Source organism: Glycine soja, chromosome 7, assembly GCF_004193775.1.
Source record: "Glycine soja cultivar W05 chromosome 7, ASM419377v2, whole genome shotgun sequence".
NCBI classification, from domain to species: domain Eukaryota; kingdom Viridiplantae; phylum Streptophyta; class Magnoliopsida; order Fabales; family Fabaceae; genus Glycine; species Glycine soja.
The window spans coordinates 1966805-1991706 of NC_041008.1; the positions used below are offsets into that span (position 1 = coordinate 1966805).

The 24902-nt window shown below is 35.3% G+C and overlaps 2 protein-coding genes across 6 annotated transcripts; one reads left to right on the forward strand and one right to left on the reverse strand.

Moving 5' to 3' along the window:
- Positions 1-3592: 3592 nt before the first annotated feature.
- LOC114418068 lies at positions 3593-7367 on the reverse strand. 4 transcript variants are annotated; one of them, XR_003667978.1, is made up of 5 exons: positions 7056-7367; positions 6280-6329; positions 6123-6175; positions 5131-5558; positions 3593-4602 (listed from the first exon to the last, which is right to left on the reverse strand). XR_003667978.1 is itself a non-coding variant. In XM_028383216.1 (4 exons), exons 1-4 carry the CDS (start codon positions 7280-7282, stop codon positions 5439-5441), a joined length of 450 nt encoding a protein of 149 aa, XP_028239017.1. In that variant the 5' UTR covers positions 7283-7367; the 3' UTR covers positions 3593-5438. The 4 variants fall into 4 exon arrangements, 1 of the variants encoding a protein (XP_028239017.1); XR_003667977.1 differs by having other exon boundaries at positions 3593-4717; XR_003667976.1 differs by having other exon boundaries at positions 3593-5016.
- A 2462-nt stretch (positions 7368-9829) lies between these two features.
- On the forward strand, positions 9830-12234 carry LOC114418069 (deSI-like protein At4g17486). 2 transcript variants are annotated; one of them, XM_028383218.1, is made up of 3 exons: positions 9830-10447; positions 10618-10794; positions 11665-12234. In XM_028383218.1, exons 1-3 carry the CDS (start codon positions 10312-10314, stop codon positions 11898-11900), a joined length of 549 nt encoding a protein of 182 aa, XP_028239019.1. In that variant the 5' UTR covers positions 9830-10311; the 3' UTR covers positions 11901-12234. The 2 variants fall into 2 exon arrangements, with proteins under 2 accessions (XP_028239019.1, XP_028239018.1); XM_028383217.1 differs by having other exon boundaries at positions 9833-10447; positions 10618-10905.
- Positions 12235-24902: the final 12668 nt, after the last annotated feature.

Here is a 24902-nt window from a genome sequence, read left to right on the forward strand (position 1 = left end):
TCTATTTATGTATTGTGTTTAACTTGCATGGAAAATTATGTTGATGAACCCTCTTAACTTCGAGTAAAAAGAAGGGAAAAGAACTAAAACTATGCTTATTTTTTTCTGCATGTGTTTATAGATATTAGATATCACTAATGAATGTGAAATTTTTTAGACATTAAGAATATTTCTCAGCTGATAATTAGAAATTAATCATTCCAAGACCTAACGATTATCAAAATAAGATTTACTTTTCTTTTTCTATATACACAACAAGGAATACAACTATCTGCTAACCAAATCAAGTTTTATTGATAAGGAATGTAGATCTTGATATGAAAAATACTATTTGGTACGAAAATAATTTTGGTACTTCGTACGATCGGTGATTTCTGCCAAAAATTTATTTATGTTTTTAAAATTTGTTAACAACTATCGTGGGAAGCTAAGTAACGTTTAAATTTCGTAAATTAGGATGAAATTTATTTATTTTTTAAATATGAAGGAGAATAAAGTGAAAAGCTGATGTAATGTTTGACTTGAGTGTTTTTCATTTTCATTTTCCAAATAAAATAAAAATACGTTTACTTATAATTTAAAAAAATATTTTTTAAAAAAATATGTTCAAAACAAGACCAAGACGGAAAACAACAAATCAGTATTTTTAAGTGAAAACACCACAGCACCTTATGATATTTCCTTCTCAATATATGTTTTATAAATCTTGAAATTTTGTAAGTAAAAATTATTTTTTGAAAATAAACATTCAAATTAAACGCCACCTAAGTAACACCGTTGATTTTGTAAGTTATGATGAAATTTTATTTAAAAAAAATAGTGGAATAGGATCTATTCCACTTTATTATTTACCATCATTCTTAATTTGTGGATAGGCCTAAATTGTCCACGGGCCAAGCTAAACTGGATTTTTTTCTCTTTTTTAAAAAAAAATATTTATTTTTTATATGGGTGAATGAACTAATCCATAAAGCTACATTTTTATTCATTTATACTGGGGTCACGTTTGAGATTTTGGGGTGCAGGAAAAAACACCCACACATAAGCAAATCAAGATTTCACCAAATCTTTGTAAAAAAAAATTAAATCTACACCAAATCTAATCCTGTGCAGAGCATATGTTCTAAGGTATTTTACTAGACGACTACCCGCGCCGTAGCCTCTAGCCACTCAAAATCCCCTAAAAAAGGATGACCCAACAAGATTACTAGCCAAAAGGTGACTGAAATAATGCACTTTGAATATGTGAGGGAAAAGTAAAGGTTATAATTAAGCTGCTTACTTCTAAGTACGCTTTAAACACATGAACTAAATCTGCCAGCAGTACCCGAGGTCCCATCTTAATTTTTCTTCCAAATTTCTGGATGCGATTAATGAGACATAACCATCAGGAGCCTAGCAGTGAGAAGATAAGCATTTACATTTTGAACATAAAAGAGTTGTATTGACTAGAAAAAATCAAGAAAGCAAGGTGTCGTTATCTTTTAGGTAAAAGCTGTAGTTTTATCTACTAAGTTTAATTTAAGTTTCAGTTTAATTATTTTTTGTTAAGGATAAAAGGATTCAGTTTAATCCTTTAACTTATTTTTATTTAGTCCCCTCAGCTATATTTTCATGTCCACATCTTCTCTCCATAAATTCCATCTCCCAACTTAAAAGAGGCTTCTTACATGGCGTTTAACGCTGTTAATGTTAATTGACTACAAAGCACTATCATTTTGGACTATAATTACTTCTTCTTCCCTTCCATTGTTGTTCTTAGCATGGATCACCATGTAAATAAAGTTAACTTAGTTTATTACACTTAATTATGAGTTAGCTCCTCTTACAATTAACTATATAATTAGCTGGAATAACCAACTTTGTGAGCTAATTCATTCATGTTATTCATTCCCTTCTATTTTCTCTCTTTAACTTTCAAGCTTTGTACTTATCCATGACATGCATGAGGTTTATGATGATATCAGAGAAGAACTTTGTTGCGCAACTCTATACTTTGCTTCTTCTATAATTTTCTTTCGATTTCTTCATCATGAATATCAATTCATCTTTGCAAGATCAATCTTTGAATATACACAACCCATACTATCTTCATCAAGGAGAAAATCCAGCGACTACACTAGTTTCTCCAGTTCTTGATTCAACAAATTACAATTCATGGAGTCAATCAATGCTTATTGTATTAAGTGTGAAAAATAAAGTTGAATTTGTCGATGGATCCATTCAAGGATATGCATTGAACCATACACTTCATACAACTTGGAAGAGGTGCAATAATATGGTGGTTTCTTGACTTGTTTACTCAATCTCACATTCAAATAGACAGAGTATTCTTTGGATGAATGATGCACGAGACAAGGTGATCAATCTATAACTGATTTGCTTTACAAAATTGCATGTTATTTGGGATGAATTGGAAAGTTATAGGCCGGATCCAATTTGTTCATGTGATCCAAAGTGTGTGTGTTCTTACCAATGTTATAGAGAGAAAGAAACAAGATTAGGTTATACAGTTTCTTAGAGGTCTGGATAATCAATTTAATATTGTTAGATCCAATGTATTGATGATGGATCCTTTGCCTAACATAGCTAAGGTCTTCTCATATATTGTTCAACAAGAGAGACAACTTGCAAGTAATGATATAATGGGAAACACCAACCTATTTAATGCAATCAACACCAACTCGTCTAATTCAAGAAATTCGTGCACCTATTGTGGTAAAGATAATCATACTCTCGATAGGTGTTTGTTAACTCACAAATGCACCAAATTGTCTCAAGTAGTAAAGTACTTGAAAGTACGAGTGAAAAACATCAACCTGTTTAATGCAATCAACATCAACTCGTCTAATTCAGGAAATTCGTGCACCTATTGTGGTAAAGATAATCATACTCTCGATAGGTGTTTGTTAACTCACAAATGCACTAAATTGTCTCAAGTAGTCAAATAATCGGAAGTTCGAATGTTAAATTCACATGAACTTTGTTTGTATTTAGATTGATACAAACCCAATTTATAAGTAAGAGATAAAAAAAATTTAAAATAAAAGATAAATAAAGATAAAAGATAAGACAAAGATTTAAAATAAAACGTAATAAAACAAATACGAAATTTTAAAATAGAAGATAATAAAAATAAAAGATAAAGATGATAAAAAAAATTCAAAATGCAAATATGTTGAGGCCTAGCATGTCAAAACTACCTTATGATGCAATGTTAATTTTTTCTATATAATGATATCTCTATTTCTGCCCATATATACTAAGACACTCTATCTTTGGTTTCTCACATAAAGGACCTAATTTATTTATTCTTTTCTTCCAAATTTATTTACAAAGATAAAAATAATAAATTACATTAAGATTAGAGATGCATGAAATGGGCCAAACGAATATCAATCTATTTCTAGTAATGATTTCATTTAGATACTCTTTCCTAGTTCTTTAGAAAATAACCATTTTTAATGCATTATTCCCTAAACACTATATGAATGGGTAGATCATAATAAATAATTAAGCATAGAAAAGAATAATAGAAACAGGATTGCATTAAATAGATATTAAAAAAAGAGTTACATTATAAGAGTTGGTCTGCGAGGCTCAATGGAGGTTTCTTATTGTCATGCGAGGTTTTACACTTTAAGGATTGATGTTGGAAAAATATAAGATTGATTTACAGCATCGTGCTATATTGTACTGTGATAATAAATATGTTCTTCATATTGTAACAAATCCTATTTTTCATGAAAGAACAAAACACATTGAAATTGATTGCCACATAGTTCGTGAGAAGATGATGAATGGTCTTGTGAAACTTCTTCCTATGTCTTCTGCAAATCGGATGGACGACATTTACACCAAGGCCTTGATTCTAGGTGCTTTTCAATTTTTGTATTCCAAGTCTAGAATGTCTGATATCCATTCTTAGCTTGAGGAGGGCTCTTAGCATGGATCATTATGTAACTAGAGTTAGATTAGTTGGTTAGTCTCTATGTAACTAGAGTTAGCTTAGTTAGTTATAGTTAGTTGTGAGTTAGTTACTCTTACAACTAACTATATAATCAGCTGTAATAACCAACTTTGTGAGCTAATTCATTCATGCTATTCATTCCCTTCCATATCTGTTTTCTCTCTTTAACTTTTTCTACAAGCTTTGCACTTATTCATGGCAGGCATGACGTTTATGAGCTCTCAGCATTCTTTCTTTTACTAAACCAAGACGAACATTCCACCACACCAAATTAGCATAATTTCCTTCGAGCCTATGGAATTGAACCACTCATGTTTTATACCAGTTAACATAACAGATCTAATACCCTTTTGCAACCACAACAAAAAAGACAAAAAAATAAAATGACACTCTGGTTTCTGCTTCGGTTCACGCAGGAGAATAAGAGACACCAAGTGAGTTAACTAAATTTTGGTTCACTCAATTGATGGTCCAAGAGTGTTTCAAGTCCAAACCCTATTTGAAACCCACACCATTTCCCATGACTATGAAGAACCTTTATTTCTCTGCACATTTGACAACCACTTCAAGATCGCAATCTTGCTTCTTGCCATTACTGTTGCTACTGCTGCTTTCATCTGTCACACCCACATCTAAGGGAAAAAGAAGATAGGGAAGAAGAGACACCAGTCCCAAATAACAGCAATTTGGATTCAATCAATGGGTTAAACATTGCGTGAGACAGCTCCATTAAGTTGAGAAACAAATCTAACATGGAGAAAAATGTTGGCATAAAAAAATTAACTTAAGGACTTAATTCAATAAAAAAAAAGTTGAAGGACTAAACTGAACTTAAATTAAAGTTGGAGGATGAAAAGATGCATCCAAAGTTCACTCCCCAAATCATTCAAAATGATCATAGCCTAGAAAAGTAGGAATTGCTTTCTAGCTTCCACATATAGCAACTTAACTAATGCACCAACAATAGCTTTCCCATTTAAATCTTCCTTCCCAGTAAAACTTGAAAAATCTTTCGCAGATGAAGGAGGATTTACAGGTTAGGTAATCTGTGAAACATGATCAAATAACTATTCATTTCTTGAGAAAAATATCAATATAAAACCCTATAGCTTTTGATCAATTATGTCTATTGACATAAAAAATTCTCAAGATCTTAGTACCTTATGAAGCCCTTCCAGTTTGATTTCCTTTGGGATCCTGAAGAGAAGGATTTGGAGTTGCTACTGAACCCTTGCTCTCTTCACGTAATTCAGGCTTTGACTTGAGAATATCATGCTTACCAGAATGGTCTTCATCTACATATTTTTTTGATGCAGAATCAGTGGTACTTCTGTCCCTTAGTGCAGAAGAATTTAGGTGTTTTTCTCATCATCAGTTATCTGATTTTTTTCAAGGTTGCTGCTTGAATGTTTCTTTGTTTCAACCACAATCTCCTTCACAGCCTCTTCAAGTTTCTCAAGTCTCACTTTCACCTCTGCAAGCTGGGGATCAGATTTTTCTTCCTTTTCTTCTGGAGGATTTTATTCCATTTCTTTTTCTTTTTCCTTCGCTTCTTCTTCTTCTTTCTGCTTCCTTTTCTGTTCCATTCCTATGAAGTGATAAGGTAAAAAACCATTATCAGGGAGGAAAATCAACCCAAAAATGAAGTACCATTCATCCAATTATTTAAATATGTAATTACTTGGTCAAATTGATATACAAATATAAACCCACAATTTTTGTTCATAAAGTACAACAAAAAACAGCTCCAACTAAAACATGGAATATAATCTAAAAAACTTATATATCAAATAAATAGTAAACTAGTAGTAGACCATATCACTCATTAGTTCTCAGTCTGCAATTCCACACTGCCACCACAGCAAACAATTGTAGAATTATGAAGTATCAATATTATATACATCACCAATGTCTAGCCAGGAAAACAAAATGAATCAGAACACCAAATAGTATGTACAAGTCTTGTTAGATTCTCATACAAGAAGTTTCATTTCCAAAGGATTCCATACAGAGTACTTTAGACAGAGCCCTGAACTGAATGCTCAGATTATGAATAGGAATAAGATGATCACAAGCATCCTACCAACATTTATATGAAGCTTGAAATTTCACCCCTATATTACAATATCAGAACAAAGGAAAGACAACGTACCACTTCCATTTTTCTCATCTCATAACGAGCATACTGTGCCACCAAATATACAGCTGTGTGGGAAAAAATTACTTAGATGATTGCACCAAGCAGTAGAATCTTAAGAAATAATGGGGCTAGCGATAGATAAAAAAACTTGAAAATGTGAGTATCATACCCACGGAAGGCAAACAGGCAAAAAAGAACTGTACAAGATGGAAATCAAACCTGACAAATAAAAACAAAAATACAAAGTAAGAATATTTTTCATCTATTAACAGTATAACAAATAAAGTAATTTCCCCTACCCCGTCAAAAAAGAAAAAGAGTAAACCACTACTTTAGTCCTCATATTGTATGCATCAGTCATTTTAGTCCTTGCTTGGCTTTTATTTCCCTCTTGTCTCTAACTTTGAAATTCATGATTTGCTCTAGTCATTTTCCACTGCCTTTTTTACTAATGTTAAGGACCGACAAGAAGGATGTATCAATTGTTTTAGTCCATGACTTTAAAAAAGCATCATTTACATTAATCATTTTCCATTAGGAAAGCTTATTGTAGCGAAATTATTTTGATTTAATGACTTATGAAAGTGACTTATGATCTTCTCATAAATACTTTTTTCAACAAATTTCACAATATTAGCTTATCAAAATAAATTCATGGTATAAACTTTAAAGTAGCAAGCCTTCTGAACAAGTACTTAATCTAACAACTTACCCAAATGCAAAAGTTAAGGACCATTGCAGAATTTTTCAATTCAAGAAAAAAAAAATTGAACAGGTTTTTTAGAGTATCTATTTGCAGCTTGAAACACCAAATGTGGTAGTAAAAAATTGTTTTTTAGAGGTAGTGAAGTGGACATATTAACTGCAGCGAGGATGCTCGACGAAATTCAAAAGAGATCGAGAGGTGAATGAGTAAACATAGTTAGTGGGAAGGAAAATGGATACCCAAACTTCCTCTTCTTAGGGGGGTCGCTGAAAAGCATCTTAGCGGCAGTCACCATGTCGAGATTCTCCAGCTGCCGATGCCTTTCATCAACGATCATGTTTTTGATGTTGTTAGCGGATGAAGAGCAAAAGGAATAATAACTGGTCTTGGCGTTGGTGGAGAGTGACGTTGTCATAAACTTGAATCGCTCCGAGGAGCGCAACCACCTTACTCCGCCACCAAGCATAGATTCATCAGAGAAAACATCCACCCTACCACCTCCAATTCAAATATCGAATCCAGAATACCCACCCCCGTCTTCGGTCTCTCTTAATTTATTTAGGATAAATAGTCGAATTTGTGTATGAATCCGTGAGATAATAAATTAATTTTAAGGATGAAAACTTTAAATTTGGATATTAAATGTATAAAAATGGTGATAAATTCATCTTTTAAATAATTTAATAATAAATTAATTTTTAAATATTATAATTTAATGATAAATTAATTTTTAAATATAATTTATTATTAAATTTATCATTAAATATTATAATTTAATAATAAAATAATCTTTTAAATTTAATAATAAAATTAATTTATCATACTTTTTATATTTTTAACTAAAATTATATTTTAGAAGAATAATTTATCATCACATCATAATTACATAAATAAATTTAATTATTTATCTTTCATTTAACAAATTCTCCCACTCTCAAAACAACACATGAAATTTACAGTCAAAGCCAACAATATTTTTTTATAAAAGATACTCAAACCATTTCATTCATAATAGCATAAATACAAACTGAAATACCTTATAATGATGAAAGAGCAAGCATATAATCTTGTCGTTCTAGTCAAAGAATGAGCGGCATAATTTGTTGGTCTCTTTTACCAAACTCACCATTGAATTCTAAAAGATAGAAAATAAATTATACTTAGAAATGAAAATAATGAACTTTAAGAAAATATTTTCTATTGCTTAATAAATTTAAAATGTGAGAAAAAATTTGTTGGTCTCTTTTTAAAAAAATATAGTGAAATTATTTTCTCATTTTTTAATCACTAATTTAGTTTTTACAATTAATAGATAAGATAATAGAATGATGATGCATGGAACAAAAATTTATGAGAGTATCATTTTGTATTTTTATATAATATGTTTTTTAAAATATAAAACTATATTAAGATGGCATATTTGAGACTTTTTTTGGATTGAAAGTGATAATATATTTAGTCCTCTGATTAATATAGTTAAGTTTTAGAAATTCACCATGGTTAGAGTAAGTTTCAATGCTCAAAGAATTCTTAGATAGGTATTTATATATTATCTACCAACAAAACTTTCATATAAACATTAAAAATCAAACTTACATTCTTTTAAGATATAAATTTCTTTCCTATCCATTGGACCAACCTTTGTTGGCATATTGTGTATATATATTTGAGACTTAAAAAATTTGTTGTGTTTAATATTATTAAGAGATGGATAAGAAGAGTAGCCTCTCACTTGACACATATTCACAATTATTTTAAAAAATAAGACTTAATTTTACACTAACTTGTTGTTGCTTGAAAAATTTGCATTAAAATATTTTAATATAAATGTTTAACAACAATGCTCTACAATAATAATTTCTATTAGGTTTATTGGAATTTTGTCTTATCCGAATATATTTTTTCGTTTATTTGTATTTAATTTAAAGAGTTTAATGATGAGATACGAAATTTACTGTTAATTTGACTTTTTTACTTATTATAAAAATTAATAAATTTATCATAATTTATAATTAAATAATAATATAAAACTTATATTATTAGTGTATATTTTTTTATGTAAAATTGAGATACTAAAAATTTATAATAATTTACACATATTAATTGTTGATCAATGTTACACTAACCGGTTACTTCTGATTTATATTTAATATTAAAGTAAATAAATTTTAGAATTTGAAATAGGAAATGTCGGTTCAACTGTCCAAGATCAGGTTAACTGTAGCTCCCCAAATATTGCATAAAATATGCGCCAATAGTTACTTCAAACGTTCGAAAATGAAGTCAAGTTAAATATATTCAAACAGATTTTTTTATAATAAAACAAAGAAATAAATTTAGTTAAATAACAATTCCACTATTGTTACAATACACCAAGAAAATAACAATACTAATATCTGTCGTCTCTCGTTCACATTTGTGGTAAGCTAATAGAGTACATTCTTAACTAATTTACTTGCTATTCTAATTACAAAACCTATTACTCGAACTACGATATGAAACCTTCCATGGCCTCAAAATCGGTTGTGCAATATCTCAATTTCTGTTTAAAAATCGATGTCACGAATCTCAACCACATGGAATTAGAATTTGTTGGTGCTGTTATTTACCACACCCACGTGAGGACCAAGTTAAAGCCTATGCATGATTATAATCACCCACAAACAACTTTAACAACCAAGAGAGGCCTAATTAACAACTAATTCTACCACTTTCCGAGGTCAAAGTCACGATGTCAGTGTCTTTTCTATCTCGTTTACTTCACTTGACTTCGAATAGAAGGGTAGATTCCAAAAAGAAGAGCACGAGTTGGTGTGATTCATAACATCAATACTGCCAGCGCCACATACCTAATTAAATTCTTTAATCCAAAAAAAGTTGTTAATTGAATCCATTATCATATATACCCCCCCTTCCCCCGAAAGCATCATGACCTTCCCCTTTTCTTTACTTTAAGATCAAAACTCCACTAACTACACACAGTTTATAATATATATTTACACATAACATAACATGGAACCCCCACCCATGCGCCATAATTATGAGCAAACGTTACTTTCTTTGTCCTAAGAAATCCTACATACGAGACCACCAGCTCATGCTTGAGGCAAAACCGTAATTTCGCCGCAAATCAAAGCCCATTCAATTCCAGGACCCCGATTTATAAATACATTTACATGCGTATGTAACACACTATATATGCTCTCAATAAACACACACGCACCGGCAGCACCCGCCGCCGGTGGAACCCATTAACAAACACCACAAGAAACTTATCATTCCCTTGTTCTTCTCCTTCCTCCTCATCTTCTCTTACCCATTTTCCATCTAATAAAAATTCGAATACCCAATTGGAAAAAGCAATCAACTTTGCAAACACTCGGTGGAAAAAACGCATTCCACCTCCAATCTTCATTCGCATTGAGCTCTGTTTCTTTTCCACATGAAACGGCGATGAAGTAGCTGTCGTTTTTCGATTCAGAACGCCGCCGCAGAATGCTGTGCAGGAAGAGCTCCAAAAACGACGTCGGCTCGGGATCGGTGCCGGTGCACCTCAACGTCTACGATTTGACACCCATCAACGGTTACGCTTATTGGTTCGGCCTCGGAGTGTATCATTCCGGCGTGCAAGGTTCGTCGGAATAAAAACATTTTTTCTCTCTCTACCCCTTTTGAATATGCGCAAGAACCCACATCAGATCTACGATCTACGATAAAAAAAACAGCTTCCGGGTCCCTCTCTTTCTTCTTCAATTGAATAATTTTTTTTTAAAATTGTTGTTGTTGTTGTTGTGGGTGCAGTTCACGGCGTTGAGTTCGCGTTCGGGGCTCACGAGTACTCGTTGACGGGGATATTCGAAGGAGAACCGAAGAGGTGCGAAGGTTTCGCGTTCAGGAAAACGATTCTGATCGGAAAAACCGATATGAGACCCGGTGAGGTTAAGGCGGTGATGGAAGAACTTGCTGCTAAGTACAGAGGTAATGCTTACAATCTCATCACAAAGAATTGCAACCATTTCTGTAACGATGCTTGTCTTAGACTCACCGGAAATCCTATTCCAAGTTGGGTCAATCGTCTTGCTCGAATTGGTAAGTGGTAACTCACCATTGACTCTTCACTAGTTACTACTATTTGCTACAACAACAACAACAACAACGTTAACTCAACATGTTTATTTATTTTTTAAAAATGTTTAAATTAATGTCTATTAGTCTATTATTGGTCGTTTTCAGCTCAGGTGTTCTTGATTGCTTGTTGAAATTCGAAATTTGAAAATTGAAAGAGTGTAGTTGTGGGTGTGATTTTCTGGTGAAGTTGTTGTATCCCCAATAAAATATAGTTATTCAGTGATGTGGAAATTAGTTGGATATATGACATAGCGACCAAGGTAAAATTTAAAAATAGTAGTTATGGTTGACTTGTATCGTAGAGGATGGTACAAAAGAAAGGATAATTTTAGAAGGGATACAGAAGAAATTACTTTGGAATTATATTTGATTCGTTTGTAAGAACATGAAAATTGTTACGGAAAATTGAGTGAGTGATGATGATGACAACATCAACATCAGTCATCTGCCACGTGATATTTTATAATAAAAAAATTGTGATAGGCCTCATTATTTCTGGTTCTTATTTACCAACTGTGAATTTATTGGTTCTGGGTGACAATGATTGAGGTAAACGAAGTTCGGGATTAAAATGAGGAAGACAGACTAGCTTTTAATTTTTCATTTGATTCTAGTTTAATCAATTTAATTCCAAAGATTCAATTGAAATTTTTAGCTTGATTTATTAGTTCACGTGATTAATTTTATGTTTGGATGGGTTGGTTTATGATTGGGTTGTAGGATTTATGTGCAATTGTGTTCTTCCGGTGACATTGAACTCAACAAAAGTTAGGCATCACAAGATGGAAGAAAAGCAATGTGAAGGAGAGAAACAAGCATTAGCGACTAAGGCAAAGAAACTTAGTGCTTCAAATTCATCATCATCTTCCCCTGAGGGACTGCGCAGGGGAAGGAGTAGAAACCGACGTGCCCTTCCTCCATCTTCACCTTTGATTATTGGATCTTCTTCATCTTGATGCCCAAACTCTTAATTTTTATTTATTTTTTTATCTTTAATATGGCCAATTACAGAAGTTGCTCTAAGGAAGAAAGGCAACAGATTGGATTTTCAATTTAAAATTGTTTTTCTTCATTCTTTTCATCCAATGACCATATAAAGTTATGAAAAAACCTGCCAGGAATCCCGGATTCACAACTTTTTTTTTATGTTTCTTTTTTTTAAAAGAGAGGATTCACCTTATAGAAAAAAATGTTACCCCACGAAGACGAGGAGGAGAAGGAAATAGGAATTTGAACCTATGCTCTTGTTTTATTATATTATATATATGATGGATTAATATTGATTAGGATTATTGCTGTTTGAAGTAGATTAATATGGATTGACTAGAGTAAGGCCTATAGAATGGATAAGGATGATAGAAATTGGTAAACATGATATAATAGTATTATGATTTATGTAAGTATATTTATAAAACCTTTTCTCCACACTAAAATAATGAATAGAAGACATTGGGAAGTCAATAGAAGACTTAGTTGGGTTTTGATATATAGTTGCAAGCACATCGGACTATATTTTTAATGTCAGTATTAACTTACACATTAATATATTTAAATTAGGGATGTAAGGAAATTGGAGTGAATTCATGTCCAATTCAATTTCATTAGATTTTTTTGTTGAATTAAATTATTGGATTGGATTGATTTTAATTTAATAAAAATGATTATAATTAGCTTGATATTATTTTTTTAATGTTTTCCCAAGACATAAGACGATAATTTTGTAATAGCTTAATTGGATTGGATTAAAGAAATAGATAAAACTCGATTTAATTCGTGCTACTTACACCCTGGTTTAAATTATTAGTTTTGAAAATTAAATACATTATAATTTTGTTTTTCTTATAGTTAATTTTTTTGGTAGAGTGGAGTGTCCTTCCCCCTCCCCCCTCTTCCGGTTTTCTTTATGTACATATGAGAGAAACAAAAATACTAAGAAAGAAAAATGGATAAAAATATATTTTCGAGTTAATATTTGACTTCCTCTCTTTCCCTTTCTATTCTGGTATGACCCTTTAATTTATATGTATGAGAAAAACAATTAAAAAATATTAAGAAAAATATATTTATTTGTTTAATTTTCTTCCATCAGTAAATTATATTTCTAATTTTACACAAAATTAATAATAAATATTTTTTAAATATATTATTTATTAAAATGTAAATATTTAAAAAATTGTGTAATTTTTTTCTTCCTTTGATACAATGTTGAATCCGTCCATGTTTAGGATAGACTAATTTGTCATTTCGATATATATATATATATATATATATATATATATATATATCCTGCAACCAATCTGCTTAGTTATCGTTGCCCATCTCCTTTATTTATTTATATCTTCTTTTTTGGTGCATAACTGCAAGTGACATACAAAGCCAACTGCCATTGTTTTTGGTTTGATCACTATCTTCTAACAAACTTCGTGGGTCGATTGCCAAAGGGTGGATGGTCACTTAAAAAAAAAAACATGAATTTAACGGAGTCATTGTGAAAGAAAAGTATAATTTATAGCTTTATGTTCACAAGAGTTGGGTGAACTAATAAGATTGAACAGTTTGAACAACTTTGCTAAAGAAAAAAGTCTGATATATTACTACGCCTTTCCGTAAACCTTCATTTATACGTATTCTTATGGTCTTTGTTGCAGCTTATGCTTATGCTTATGCATGCCATGCTTTTAAAATAATAAAATCAAAGAGATCTAACTCAGTTTGTTCAGTATGATACATAAGTGATTATAAATTTTATGAATGCCTTAAAAAAATGCTCTATAGCCAACTGTTTACGCTGAAATCTGGTAAACAATCGCTAGTCTAAGTTAATTGCTTGCGAGATCAACTAGTGAATCTCAGGAGCATGTCATTTGTGTGTTTGCATTTAAATGTAAAGCTTTGAATGTTCATCATTGCAACAAACATTCACTGGTTTGAGATTTGCAGAAAGTAAAATTCTTTGGCAAAATCGAAATGCTGGAAGTAACTTGACAAGGGAAAGGTAAATTGCAGAATTTAAAGGATCAGCGAGTTCATTCGATCGAATGAACCATTTAAAAAGGCAGGAATTATAAAGTGAAATGTAAATTGCATTGCACTTGAAATGTAAAGTTTACAGAAACTTAAAATGGTTCACAATCATACATTCTCCTTGCGTACTCGTTTCTCTCTGCACTGGGTACTTTGAGTGTATAAGGATTTGTAGAAATGATTTGCGACCCCGAAATCTGACTAGAAAACTGCTATATATAGACATTCGAAAATAAACTGCCCTAACGGTCGAAACACTATCCTAATGCCAAGTGTCCTGCTACGTACACCTTGCATGCACATAACTGCTCCTTAGAACGGTTATCCATATCGCTCGAAGTCGAACTGATTTTGTGAAGTTTTGTCAGAAATTGCGCTAAGTCCAGAAATCTTGCTGCCTTGACTTCGATTCGACCATATGCCAGCTCGATTCGCCCAATGGTTCGAAGCCCTCTTTCTTGTCTTAGCCTTATATTTTGTAAATACTTCCTTGAACCTGTGAATCCTTTTCAATAGACTCCTCTTTCTTTTCGATTCAAACAGAATCTGACAAAATTCGTATTTAGAGCATATTTTTAGCTCATAAAAAATATGGGCTAACAAATTGCCCCCAAAAAATGTCTGCTTCGATTCGAGATCGAAGGAAGATGAGAAGTTGACATTTTTTCTCTTCTTCTACCAGTTTTCCTGAAATGGCGACATGATTGCATGTTTACTGTGTAACCGTCGCCTCGATTTCCCACTACCCATCATTAATTCCACTTTTCTAGACAGAGTGGGACACGTGTCACGCTAGGAAGTCGGAGGGAAATCTGATTTGATTGATTTTTGACAATTGATTATTATTATATTGTTTTTCCCTTTTAAAGTGAAAACTCCATAAATAGCGCAGAGAACCCCAGAAAAACCCCTTCAGTTCCTTTGCTTCAAAAACCCTTCTTCTTCTAGCTCGTATCTTCTACCTCCTGCGAAACCTTCTTATTTTCAGATATTCATATCAGCTTGTTACTCCTTTCATCATCATCCTCACCGTATTTCTGAACCTTGCAACTGTTCTCCGTGAATCCAAGCTTTTACTCACTGATTCTACCAGTTACCAAACCCTTCGCAAGAATCATCCCATTTCAGATTTCTTACGATGTCGCAAGGGCAATCCATTCCGTTTGCTGGGAAATGGCAACACTTTACAGTCAGGAATGATGGAGAAAAGGTGGTTCCAGAACCACATGGTGACGCCGAACAGACAGAAACATGGGAATCAGAGGTGATGATCCCTTTTGCAGTGGAAAAAACGGTTTACGCTTTTGGTGGACCCCTGCCAGACAAAGCATCACTTTCGAGTAAAATGAGTAAGGTATTTCCCTGCTACCAAACTTGCGAACCTAGGATTTTTGATAGTGAGCCTTACAACTTTAATTGTTTAAGCAAACCCAACAAACTCTTTCGATCCGCCCCGTCAATAGCCCATAGGGATTACCTGCCTTGGCTTGATCGAGTCGAACAAGCGTATGAGGATTTCTGGAAGACATATGGCATCTTTGATTTGATACAATTTTCTCGATCTGGTCCTGAATATCGACCAGAAATGCTGATAGCAGCTATGCACTTTTTCGAATCTTCTACCAACACCTTTCAGTTTAAGTGTGGTATGATGACCCCTACTCTCTTAGATGTGGCCGCCCTCACAGGCCTTAGGCCTAGCGGAGAAACTTACGACCCCACTAATTCTAGTGATAATATCAAGCTAGTATATAAGGAGAACACCTTTTCCAAATATATAGCTGAACACAAAGGACCAGTCGAAGAGGAGGTCTCTGATGAAGAGCACGTAGCCTTCTTAACCCTGTGGCTATCTCACTATGTCTTCTGCACGAAATCCTTGCAAGTAGCCAAAAGATTTATTCCAATGGCATTACAAATTCATGAAGGTCAGAACTTTGGATTTGGACGCCTCTTGTTAGCAGTACTATACGAATCACTTGGTGAGGCATGCGATGATCTGAAGAAATCGAAGGATGGGTCTTCCTTCTTAGTGTCTGGGCCAATGTGGCTTCTCCAGTTGTGGCTAAATGCCACTTTTGAACAGGAAATGGGATTAATAATCCCACAAGATTATGCTGAAGAAGTTGCAAATCGCTCGATCGAAGGCCAGAGAGCACTTCGACTAACGCCCAAGACCTTGGATCCAAGCTCACAAAAGCTGTTCCTAAAGTATATGAGGATTTTCCTGAGTTTTGACAAGTTTCTTCCCCAACATGCTCCATTCATTAGTCGAGAAGTTGGCCCGGCCTGGTTCACTGACTATTTCCCTACTGTCGATCCGGACAATGAAGAAGAGGTGAACGAAATATGGTCATTTTACTTGAATCCACAGATCCTGTCTTGTCGTACAGGTGTTCAATCGAACTATTTAGGCCTGGTTGGATACCAGCCTAATTTGGTTTCAAGACAATTTGGCCTCTCGCAAATTCGTCCTAAAAGCTTGTTCGAAGATCCTCAAGACGTCATAAGAGGGGCCAATCTTTCGGAAAAGACCTTCAAGAAGTTTTTGAAGATTTCTCTTAATGAAAACTATAACCTGCATCCTTTTGAGTTCAACCATTCCCACTTCTGCACCATGGGGTTTGTTACCTGGTGGGAAAAATATTATTCGACCCGTTCGGTTGGAGACACTACTATCATGATCTCCAGGCTTGAGAGTGGTTTTGCGCAACCAACGATCGAGAATATTCGCTCAAGCCTTCAAGCTCGAGGTATTAACTTACTTTTGACTTTTCTAAATTGATATGTATTTTCCCTTTTCTAAGATTATTAATTTCAGGCAAAGCACCCATGACGAAGAGGAGTGCTGAAACGTCTCGAGCCGACGTGAGACCCAAGAAACCCACTGGGGTGAAAATCCAAGAAGAGAAACAAGAAGAGAAGGTAACTCTTCTGAACTTATCTTTTAATCTTAACGTCTTGCCTCATATCTCTTTATTTTTTCAGAGTCAAAAGAAAGATGATAGTACTGAGACCACCACGACTTCCAAACGCTCGAAGCATGCGGGCGTCGAATTAGACGAAGAAAAAGATGCAAGTTTTATTTCTAATGTCAATATTATAGCTTTCTTTCAAGTCTATACTCTGACAATTCTTTACCCTCGTAATACAGGAAGAAGAGGAAAGACCTCTCATAAGAAAAAGAAAGTTACCTACGACTTCGACCAAATCTGTTGACCAAACAGAGGCAGACAATTCCCAGGCTCAAATGCCTAAAAAGAAAAAGAAAGTGAAGCAGGTCGAGCCTGAACCTTCTGTGACTGTCGAGGGTGGTGAGCCAGCCAAGAAGAAAAAGAAAAAGACCAAGTCTTCAAAAGAACAAGGTGACAATCAACCTGTTGACGTCCCACCACCTTCGACCGATATTGACGGCACCGAAGTAGAAGCTGCTCCTTCTATTGCTGAAATGGGCAACCCTGTCGAGCAACCGAACTCACCACACGAACAACCTGCCGTCGAGGTATCATTCTCTTAATGTGATTTTAATCATAGCTTATACGAAACTATTTGTTAACCCTTTTCCCATGACAATTCGAATCAGGTACAACAAAATGTTTCTGCAGAAGAAATACCCTCATGTGCTCGAACATCTCCCGCTCCTGAGGCGGATGCAGTGAATGTTGAGGAATGGGGTGAAGGTCAAGGCATTGGATCCAGTAGTCCTCATGGTTGGGCAGAGGTCAATGATCCTCATGAGCCGAACCAGTCAGATAACACCATTCCTCATGAATCGAGTCAGAAAAGTTCATCCGAAGAAAACTTTTTCGATGAAGAGGCCATAAAAGAGGCTGAAGCTGGAGGCTCAGACATTTACCCGGTGTCCTCAACATCTAAACTTTCCGCTAGCATAGGGATCGCAGAAGACACATTCATTCAAATGCAAAATGAAGACCCTGCTGCAGCCCTTCGACTCTTGCTGAACACAAGTCAAGCCAACACCTCAAGTGACAAGATTCCTGGTGCTTCGTCCTCATCTGATGCTGAAATAAACTCTTCCGTACGCCAAGATTCTCTGCTCTTGAAGTTATCAACGGAATACGCACGGAAAGATGTGCTTAAATCCATTGAAGAGAACCCCTCTGCTGCCTTTGGGCACCTGAACTTTTTGAAGAAATTGCACAACCCCCTTACCTCTGATGAGACTCTAGGCAAAGTTATCCAAATCGAGGCCATCATTGACCAATTTGCAATTGCTGTGCAGAAAAAACGCGAAAATGGCACAAGACTAGATGCCCAGAAACAGGCACATACCCTTCTGCTCGAGAAAGCCCGAGCTGCTCAACATGAAGTCGAACGTCTCATCAAAGAGGCGAAAGAAGGGTCTTCTGAGATCAAAGACTGTGATGATAACATCTCCTCCTGGGAGGCAACTATTACGGATCTGCTGTTTCAGGTTGATGATCTAAGGCAGAAAATTGTGACAGAGCAGGCCAAACGCAAGGAACTCCAGGAGAAGGCCGCTAACTCGATCCAGAAACTGGTTGATGAAAAAGGAAGGGAAGGCCTGAAGGCCTTTAGCGCATCTCAGGCTGTAGTAGATGAGGCAAAAGTTATGGAGAGTGCTGACCAGGTCTTAACTAAAGAGATAGCCTCCTTGAAAAAGCTGTATGGGGATTTGGTCATGAATTAGTAGAACTTGTAATTTCTTTATTTCGAATTCTGTATTTCGATTCTACTTTTTTTTTTTGTAATATTGACAAATGCCCTTTTGTGGCAATTTACTGTTATCGCCATTTTTATGTTTCCAGTATTTCTCTTATTCTATGCTTATTTTAACTTCGAGCAATGTTGGTTTATATTTTTTCAAATACTTACCATTTATACTCAAAGTACGTTTCTGAGGGGTTAGCTCCTCTAACTCATAAGCACCATTCGAATAGATCTGAATTATTTTAAACGGTCCTTCCCAATTTGGGGAACATTTGCCCAAGGCTCGATCCTTACTATCCATGGGCAGGATAACCTTCCAAACCAAGTCTCCAATATTAAAAATTTTTGACTTCACTTTCTTATTATAAGCCTTAGCAACTCTTTCTTTTTGTTTAGTCAAAACTTCTAATGCTCTTAATCTCTCCTCATCTAAATCAACCAATTCATCTGACATCATTTTCCAATAATGGTCGATTGGAATGTCCATTTGTTTTTGTACCCTGGCTGATTGCAAATGTATTTCGACCGGAAGTACAGCATCATGCCCATAAGTCAGTCGAAATGGGGTAGTATTAGTTGATTCCTTAGGAGAATTTCTACATGCCCATAGAACCTGATCTAACGTTTTATTCCAATTTCTTGGCTTTTGGGCAATGTGTTTTTTAATCAAGTTAATTACAATCTTATTGGCTGCTTCGACCTGACCATTTGCTTGCGCGTAATATGGTGTTGAGGTTAATAATCGAAAACCAGTTTTTTGGGCAAATTCTTGCATTTTTCGTCCAGTAAAAACTGAACCTTGATCAGTGGTAATTGTTTCGAGAATACCATACCTATAAATAATATGATTTTGAATGAAACTAATTACTGCTTCCTGATCAACATTTGGCAAAGGGACTGCTTCGATCCATTTTGTAAAGTAATCGACACCAACTATGATATAACGCTGGTTCTTAGAAGAAGCAGGCTTGATTTCACCAATTAAGTCCAAAGCCCATCCTCTGAAAGGCCAAGGTTTGATTATGGAGTGTAACTCACTAGCAGGTACATGCTGTATCCCTGCATGCTTTTGGCATTCCTGACAGCCTTTAGCAAATTCTATGCAGTCTTTTAACATCGAAGGCCAATACAAACCTTGTCGAAATAAAAGCCATTTCATTTTATGGCCTGCTTGATGTGATCCACAGGCCCCACTGTGAACATGGGAAACTGCCAAGTATGCTTCTGATTCACTTAGACATTTTAGCAACACTCCTTCTGCAGTCTTTTTAAACAAATCATTTCCCATAACCACGTAATTTAAAGCCCTATATTTGACCTTTCGAGCCACATTGCCTATTGGATTTTCCAAATATTCAACAATGGACTTTCTCCAATCATTATCTAACATATTGTCAATGGCCAAAATTTGAATTTTTATTTTTTCCTGGAGATCATCCATGCTTTCATCTTCATTATTTTGTGGAGTACTTGCCCCCACAAGTTTTGGCATTGGCAATTTAGTGCTTAATGGCTCCGGTAACACCAGTTTATCTTTTATTTCGATCAACTGAGTTAACTTTTCCTTCGACATTTTGTACCCTGAAGCTATTTGGGCTAAATCATTTGCTTCTTGATTTTCTTGTCGAGGTATATGCTCAATGTTAATGTAATCGAAATGATTCAGAAGAGAACTTGCTATAACAAAATATTTTGCTAAGTGTTCATTAACACATTTGTATTCTTGTGTTAATTGCCTCAACACTAATTCTGAATCACCCCTTATGTTAACATTTCTTGCCCCCAGGCTAATTAAAATTTCAAGGCCTGTAATTAGAGCCTTATACTCAGCCTCATTATTAGAACAAAGCCCTTTGATTTTATATTTGAATTTAGTTGGAACTTTATTGGGGGATATTATTAAAACTCCAATTCCAGTTCCATGTTTGTGTTTCGAACCATCGAAATACAAAATCCAAGGCTCTGTATCGACATAGTCTTGCGGCATTTCGATCACTGAGTGATCTACAATAAAATCTGCCACAATTTGACCCTTAACAGATTTCAAAGGCTTGTACGTTAAAGAATATTCTGTTAATGCCAAAGCCCATTTTCCAATTCTACTGTGTAAAATAGGTTTTGACAACATGTGCTTAATAATATCATAATGAGAATATACATAAACATCAACAGGCTTTATATATTGCTTAAGTTTTGCACAAGAGAAATACAAACAAAGACAAAGTTTTTCTATGGCAGTATATCTAGTTTCTGCATCATTTAGTACACGACTAAGATAATAAATTGCATGCTCTACGCCATCATCATCCTCCTGAGCCAACATGCTACCAATGGTCTTGTCAGACGCAACAATATACAACTTCATAGTCTTGTTTCGACTAGGAGGCATTAACACAGGAGGCTTGATCAGATATTCTTTAATTTCATCAAAAGCCTTTTGATGCACTTCATCCCATTTGAATGGTTCATCTTTCTTGAGTCGAAGTAATGGCGAAAAAATCTGAGCTTTGCCACTTAGATTCGAAATGAATCGCCTCAAGAAGTTGATTTTTCCTAGCAAAGACTGAAGCTGTTTTTTGGTCGAAGGAGGCTTCGTCTCAAGAATAGCCTTTGTCTTGTTTTGATTTATCTCAATGCCTTTTTTATGCACCACAAAACCAAGGAAATCTCCTGCACGCACACAAAAAGCACACTTTAATGGATTCATTTTTAATCCATGTTTCCTCATTCGTTCGAAAGATTGCCTAAGGTAATCCAAATGGCTATCTTCTGAAGAGGATTTGATGATTATATCATCAATATAAACTTGCATAAATGTGTCAATAAAATCATGAAACATGGAATTCATGGCCCTTTGATAAGTGGCCCCAGCATTTTTCAACCCAAAGGGCATAACCACCCATTCATAAGTGCCTAAAGCACCAGGGCATCGAAATGCTGTTTTTGACACATCACTTTCAGCAATAAATATTTGGTTATAACCAGAATAACCATCTAACATGCTTAAAAATTCGAAGCCAGCTGCTGAATCTACCAACATTTCTGCTACCGGCATAGCATATTCATCTTTAGGTGTAGCATTATTTAAATCCCTAAAATCTATGCATACTCTAAGAGTTCCATTCTTTTTAATGACAGGGACTATATTTGCTAACCATTCGACATACCTGGCAGACCTGATGAATTTACACCTCAGCAGCCTTTCGATCTCTTCCTTAATCTTGGACATGATTTCCGGTGCGAATCTTCTTGGTAGTTGTTTTACTGGTCTTTTTCCTTCCTTAATAGGTAATTTCATTTCGACCATTTCTCTGCTTAACCCAGGCATTTCGTGGTAATCCCAAGCAAAACAGTCTTTAAATTCTCTAAGAAGAGGCACCAGCTTTTCTTTTAAACTTGAGGTGATATTGGCACTGATATAGGTTGGCCTTTTTATCGAGCCATCTCCAATGTCGATCTCCTCCAAAGGATCTTGAGCCTGCATCTTTGGCGCCTCACTTATGGGATTTTTTTCAAAACCCAGTGGCTCATCATCATAAATGCAGTCCAGTCTTCGATCCTTTGTTTCTTTGTTTTCATGATCTTCGATCTTGGCTTCAACTGCCATATTTTGTTGGGATTCAGCCTCAAAGGCCGTATTTAGTCTATTTTCGGCCATATAAGCCGTAATTCTGGCCCATGCAGTGGCCTTAGGCATATTAATCTTCATATATATTCCACCCAGTCGGTGGAATGACTCCATCTTTAGAGGAAACAGCATCAATTTCCTCCCTCTCCCATATAAACCCATAGGTAGGATGGAGTTTGACAGAGTGAATAACATTGTCACTTGGCTCGAAAACAGTCTCCTTGTCACCACAAGGTGCTATGTTAGCCAAATTTTTGTCAAAAGTTTGTGGAGTAACATTATCAACCTCTGACTTATAGAAGCTTTGATCTGCCTCTATATTTTCAACAATCCCATCCTCCCTCCAAATAATGAGTTTCTGGTGGAGAGTAGATGGCACAGCCCCAAATCCATGAATCCATTCCCTTCCTAATAGCAAGTTAAAATTAGCCTTGGACTGTATCACCAGGAATAGAGTTGGTCGAACTATACTGCCTACAGCAACATCTACTTGAATGGCTCCCAAAGAATAGCCAGTTTTGCCCTCATAATTAGAGAGCACAATGTTGTGGGCAGATAGATCAGTGTCATGTTTCCCGATCTTGTAGAGCATAGATCGAGGCATTAAGTTGACAGCCGCTCCTCCATCTATGAGCACTTTGTTGATTCCAACATTCTCAACTTTTGCCCTGATGAAAAGAGGTTTGAGATGACTTTTCATCTGAAAATCTGGCTTTTCGAAATAAGCTAATTGTTCTTCCACACAGACATTGTTCATAACATAGTAGCACACTGGCTTTGGGTCAGCCATATCAAAATGATCGAACTCACCTTCGATCTCAGTAACCTCAGACTGGACATCATATTCAGATGGCAAGATAGATACCACACAGATGACATCAAAGTCTGGTTCAGAATCCAGTAGATCCTCATCCTCCATCTTATCTTCATCCACTGGAGGCAGGAGTCTCTCTTTTACTGGCCTCCTAGACACTTCTTTATACTGGCCCGTTTGCAGATTCTGTTGGGCCAATTTCCTCTGCCGCTGAAACCTGCGCCATTGGGTCCTCGTCATAGGATTCTTTCCTTTGTAATTGTTCCTATAAGAGTACCTATTAGCCTCCTGTGGGCCAATTTGCTTCGTTCCACTCGAACCACCTACTTCCATGGCCCCTTTGTTGAACCTTATGAGTCCCTGGTGCATCCATTTTTCGACCGGAACTGAACCAGGAGGAGCGAAAGTATTCCTTCGACCAAACTTCTGATTACTGTTCGACTGCACCATAACCCTTTTGCCTTTATCGAAACGTTGGTTCTGCTCTGCCCCCTTGTTAACAACTTGGTATTTTTTGAGGCCTTCAGTAGCCTCCCTATCACATACTGCACTGCAGCGAGGGCAGAGCATCACACTCTTGCTTTCGAGTTTGCATCTGTTCAAGAAATCAATTAGATCCTCCTCAGCCTGAGGATACACAACCTTCATTTGTTTGTTGTAATCCTTTTCAGATATGCCCTGAACTTGCACCTGAGACAACTCCATTGTTTCGACCATCATTATTTCTTGGGGTTCTGCATAGAGAGTTTCAGCAGCTTTGGATGTTTCAGCATTTGCCTGGGCAACCTTTGGTTTTTCACCAAATTTGAGCCTCCCTTCGTTGAGAGCCTTTTGAACCAAATCCCTGAAAAGAACACAACGTGAGGTTTTATGGCCAAGGAAATTATGAAATTTACAATAACCCCTTTTCTTCTGTTGTTCGATTGGGGGTACTTTCAAGCCCTTAGGAACAACAATTTGGCCATCTGTGACTAATAAATCAAATATTTCATCACATTTAGTTATGTCAAATGTATAAGTTTTAGACACAAATTTATCATTTTTAGGTTCAACAGGGTTTTTTCCATTGGAAGGTCTAAGGAGTTTACAAACATAAGGAGGTCCAGGTTTTAATTCTGCTAAATCAACCTCATTGTCCTCGATATCTTCATAAATAATATCGAACTCCTGGTCACTGTCATAAGTTTCAACATATGCAACCTTTTCCTTCTTGTGGAACTTAGAATTTCTAGCCTTTTCAGCCTTCAATCATTCGAGTTGTCGAACTCTATCAGCCAATTGAGCCATATCCCTTAAATGCTGGGTATCTAATTTCTTTCTAATCGAATAGTCTAGGCCACCAGCAGCCATTTCGACTAATTCATTTCAGGGACTTGGGTGAAACACCTTGCCTTTAAGAGTCTAAATCTGTTCAAATAATCATCAATTGATTCTAGTGCCTTACGTCGAACGTTGGCTAATTCTTTAAGGCTTATCTTAGACTGTCCCATATAGAATTGCTCATGGAAAATCCTTTCAATTGTTCCAATTATTGTATGAATGAGGAGGAAGGGTTGTAAAACCATGTAAAAGCATTTTATGTTAAGGAATTACGGAAATATTTCATCTTAAATTTTCATTATTAGCCAAGTCCCCTGCCTCGACCAAATATCTAGCAACGTGTTCGACAGTGGACTCATTTGTCTCTCTCCTGATTAGTAAAATTTAGGGATTTTCACACCCCTTTGTAATTCTGTCTGTAACACATTCTCAGATAATGAGAGACAAAATTGGGCCTGTGTAAGCCCAGGTTCATCTCTT

What these genes read in the sequence shown, in the direction of transcription:
- LOC114418068 (XM_028383216.1), bottom strand. Translation starts at nt 7,282, where the DNA reads ATGCTTGGTGGCGGAGTAAGGTGGTTGCGCTCCTCGGAGCGATTCAAG. An exon ending in TGCCTGTTTGCCTTCCGTGG is followed by an intron (nt 6,176 to 6,279) that starts GTATGATACTCA and finishes TTTCCCACACAG; the next exon opens with CTGTATATTTGGTGGCACAG. An exon ending in AGATGAGAAAAATGGAAGTG is followed by an intron (nt 5,559 to 6,122) that starts GTACGTTGTCTT and finishes ATCACTTCATAG; the next exon opens with GAATGGAACAGAAAAGGAAG.
- LOC114418069 (XM_028383217.1), top strand. Translation starts at nt 10,312, where the DNA reads ATGCTGTGCAGGAAGAGCTCCAAAAACGACGTCGGCTCGGGATCGGTG. An exon ending in GTATCATTCCGGCGTGCAAG is followed by an intron (nt 10,448 to 10,617) that starts GTTCGTCGGAAT and finishes TTGTGGGTGCAG; the next exon opens with TTCACGGCGTTGAGTTCGCG. An exon ending in CAATCGTCTTGCTCGAATTG is followed by an intron (nt 10,906 to 11,664) that starts GTAAGTGGTAAC and finishes ATTGGGTTGTAG; the next exon opens with GATTTATGTGCAATTGTGTT.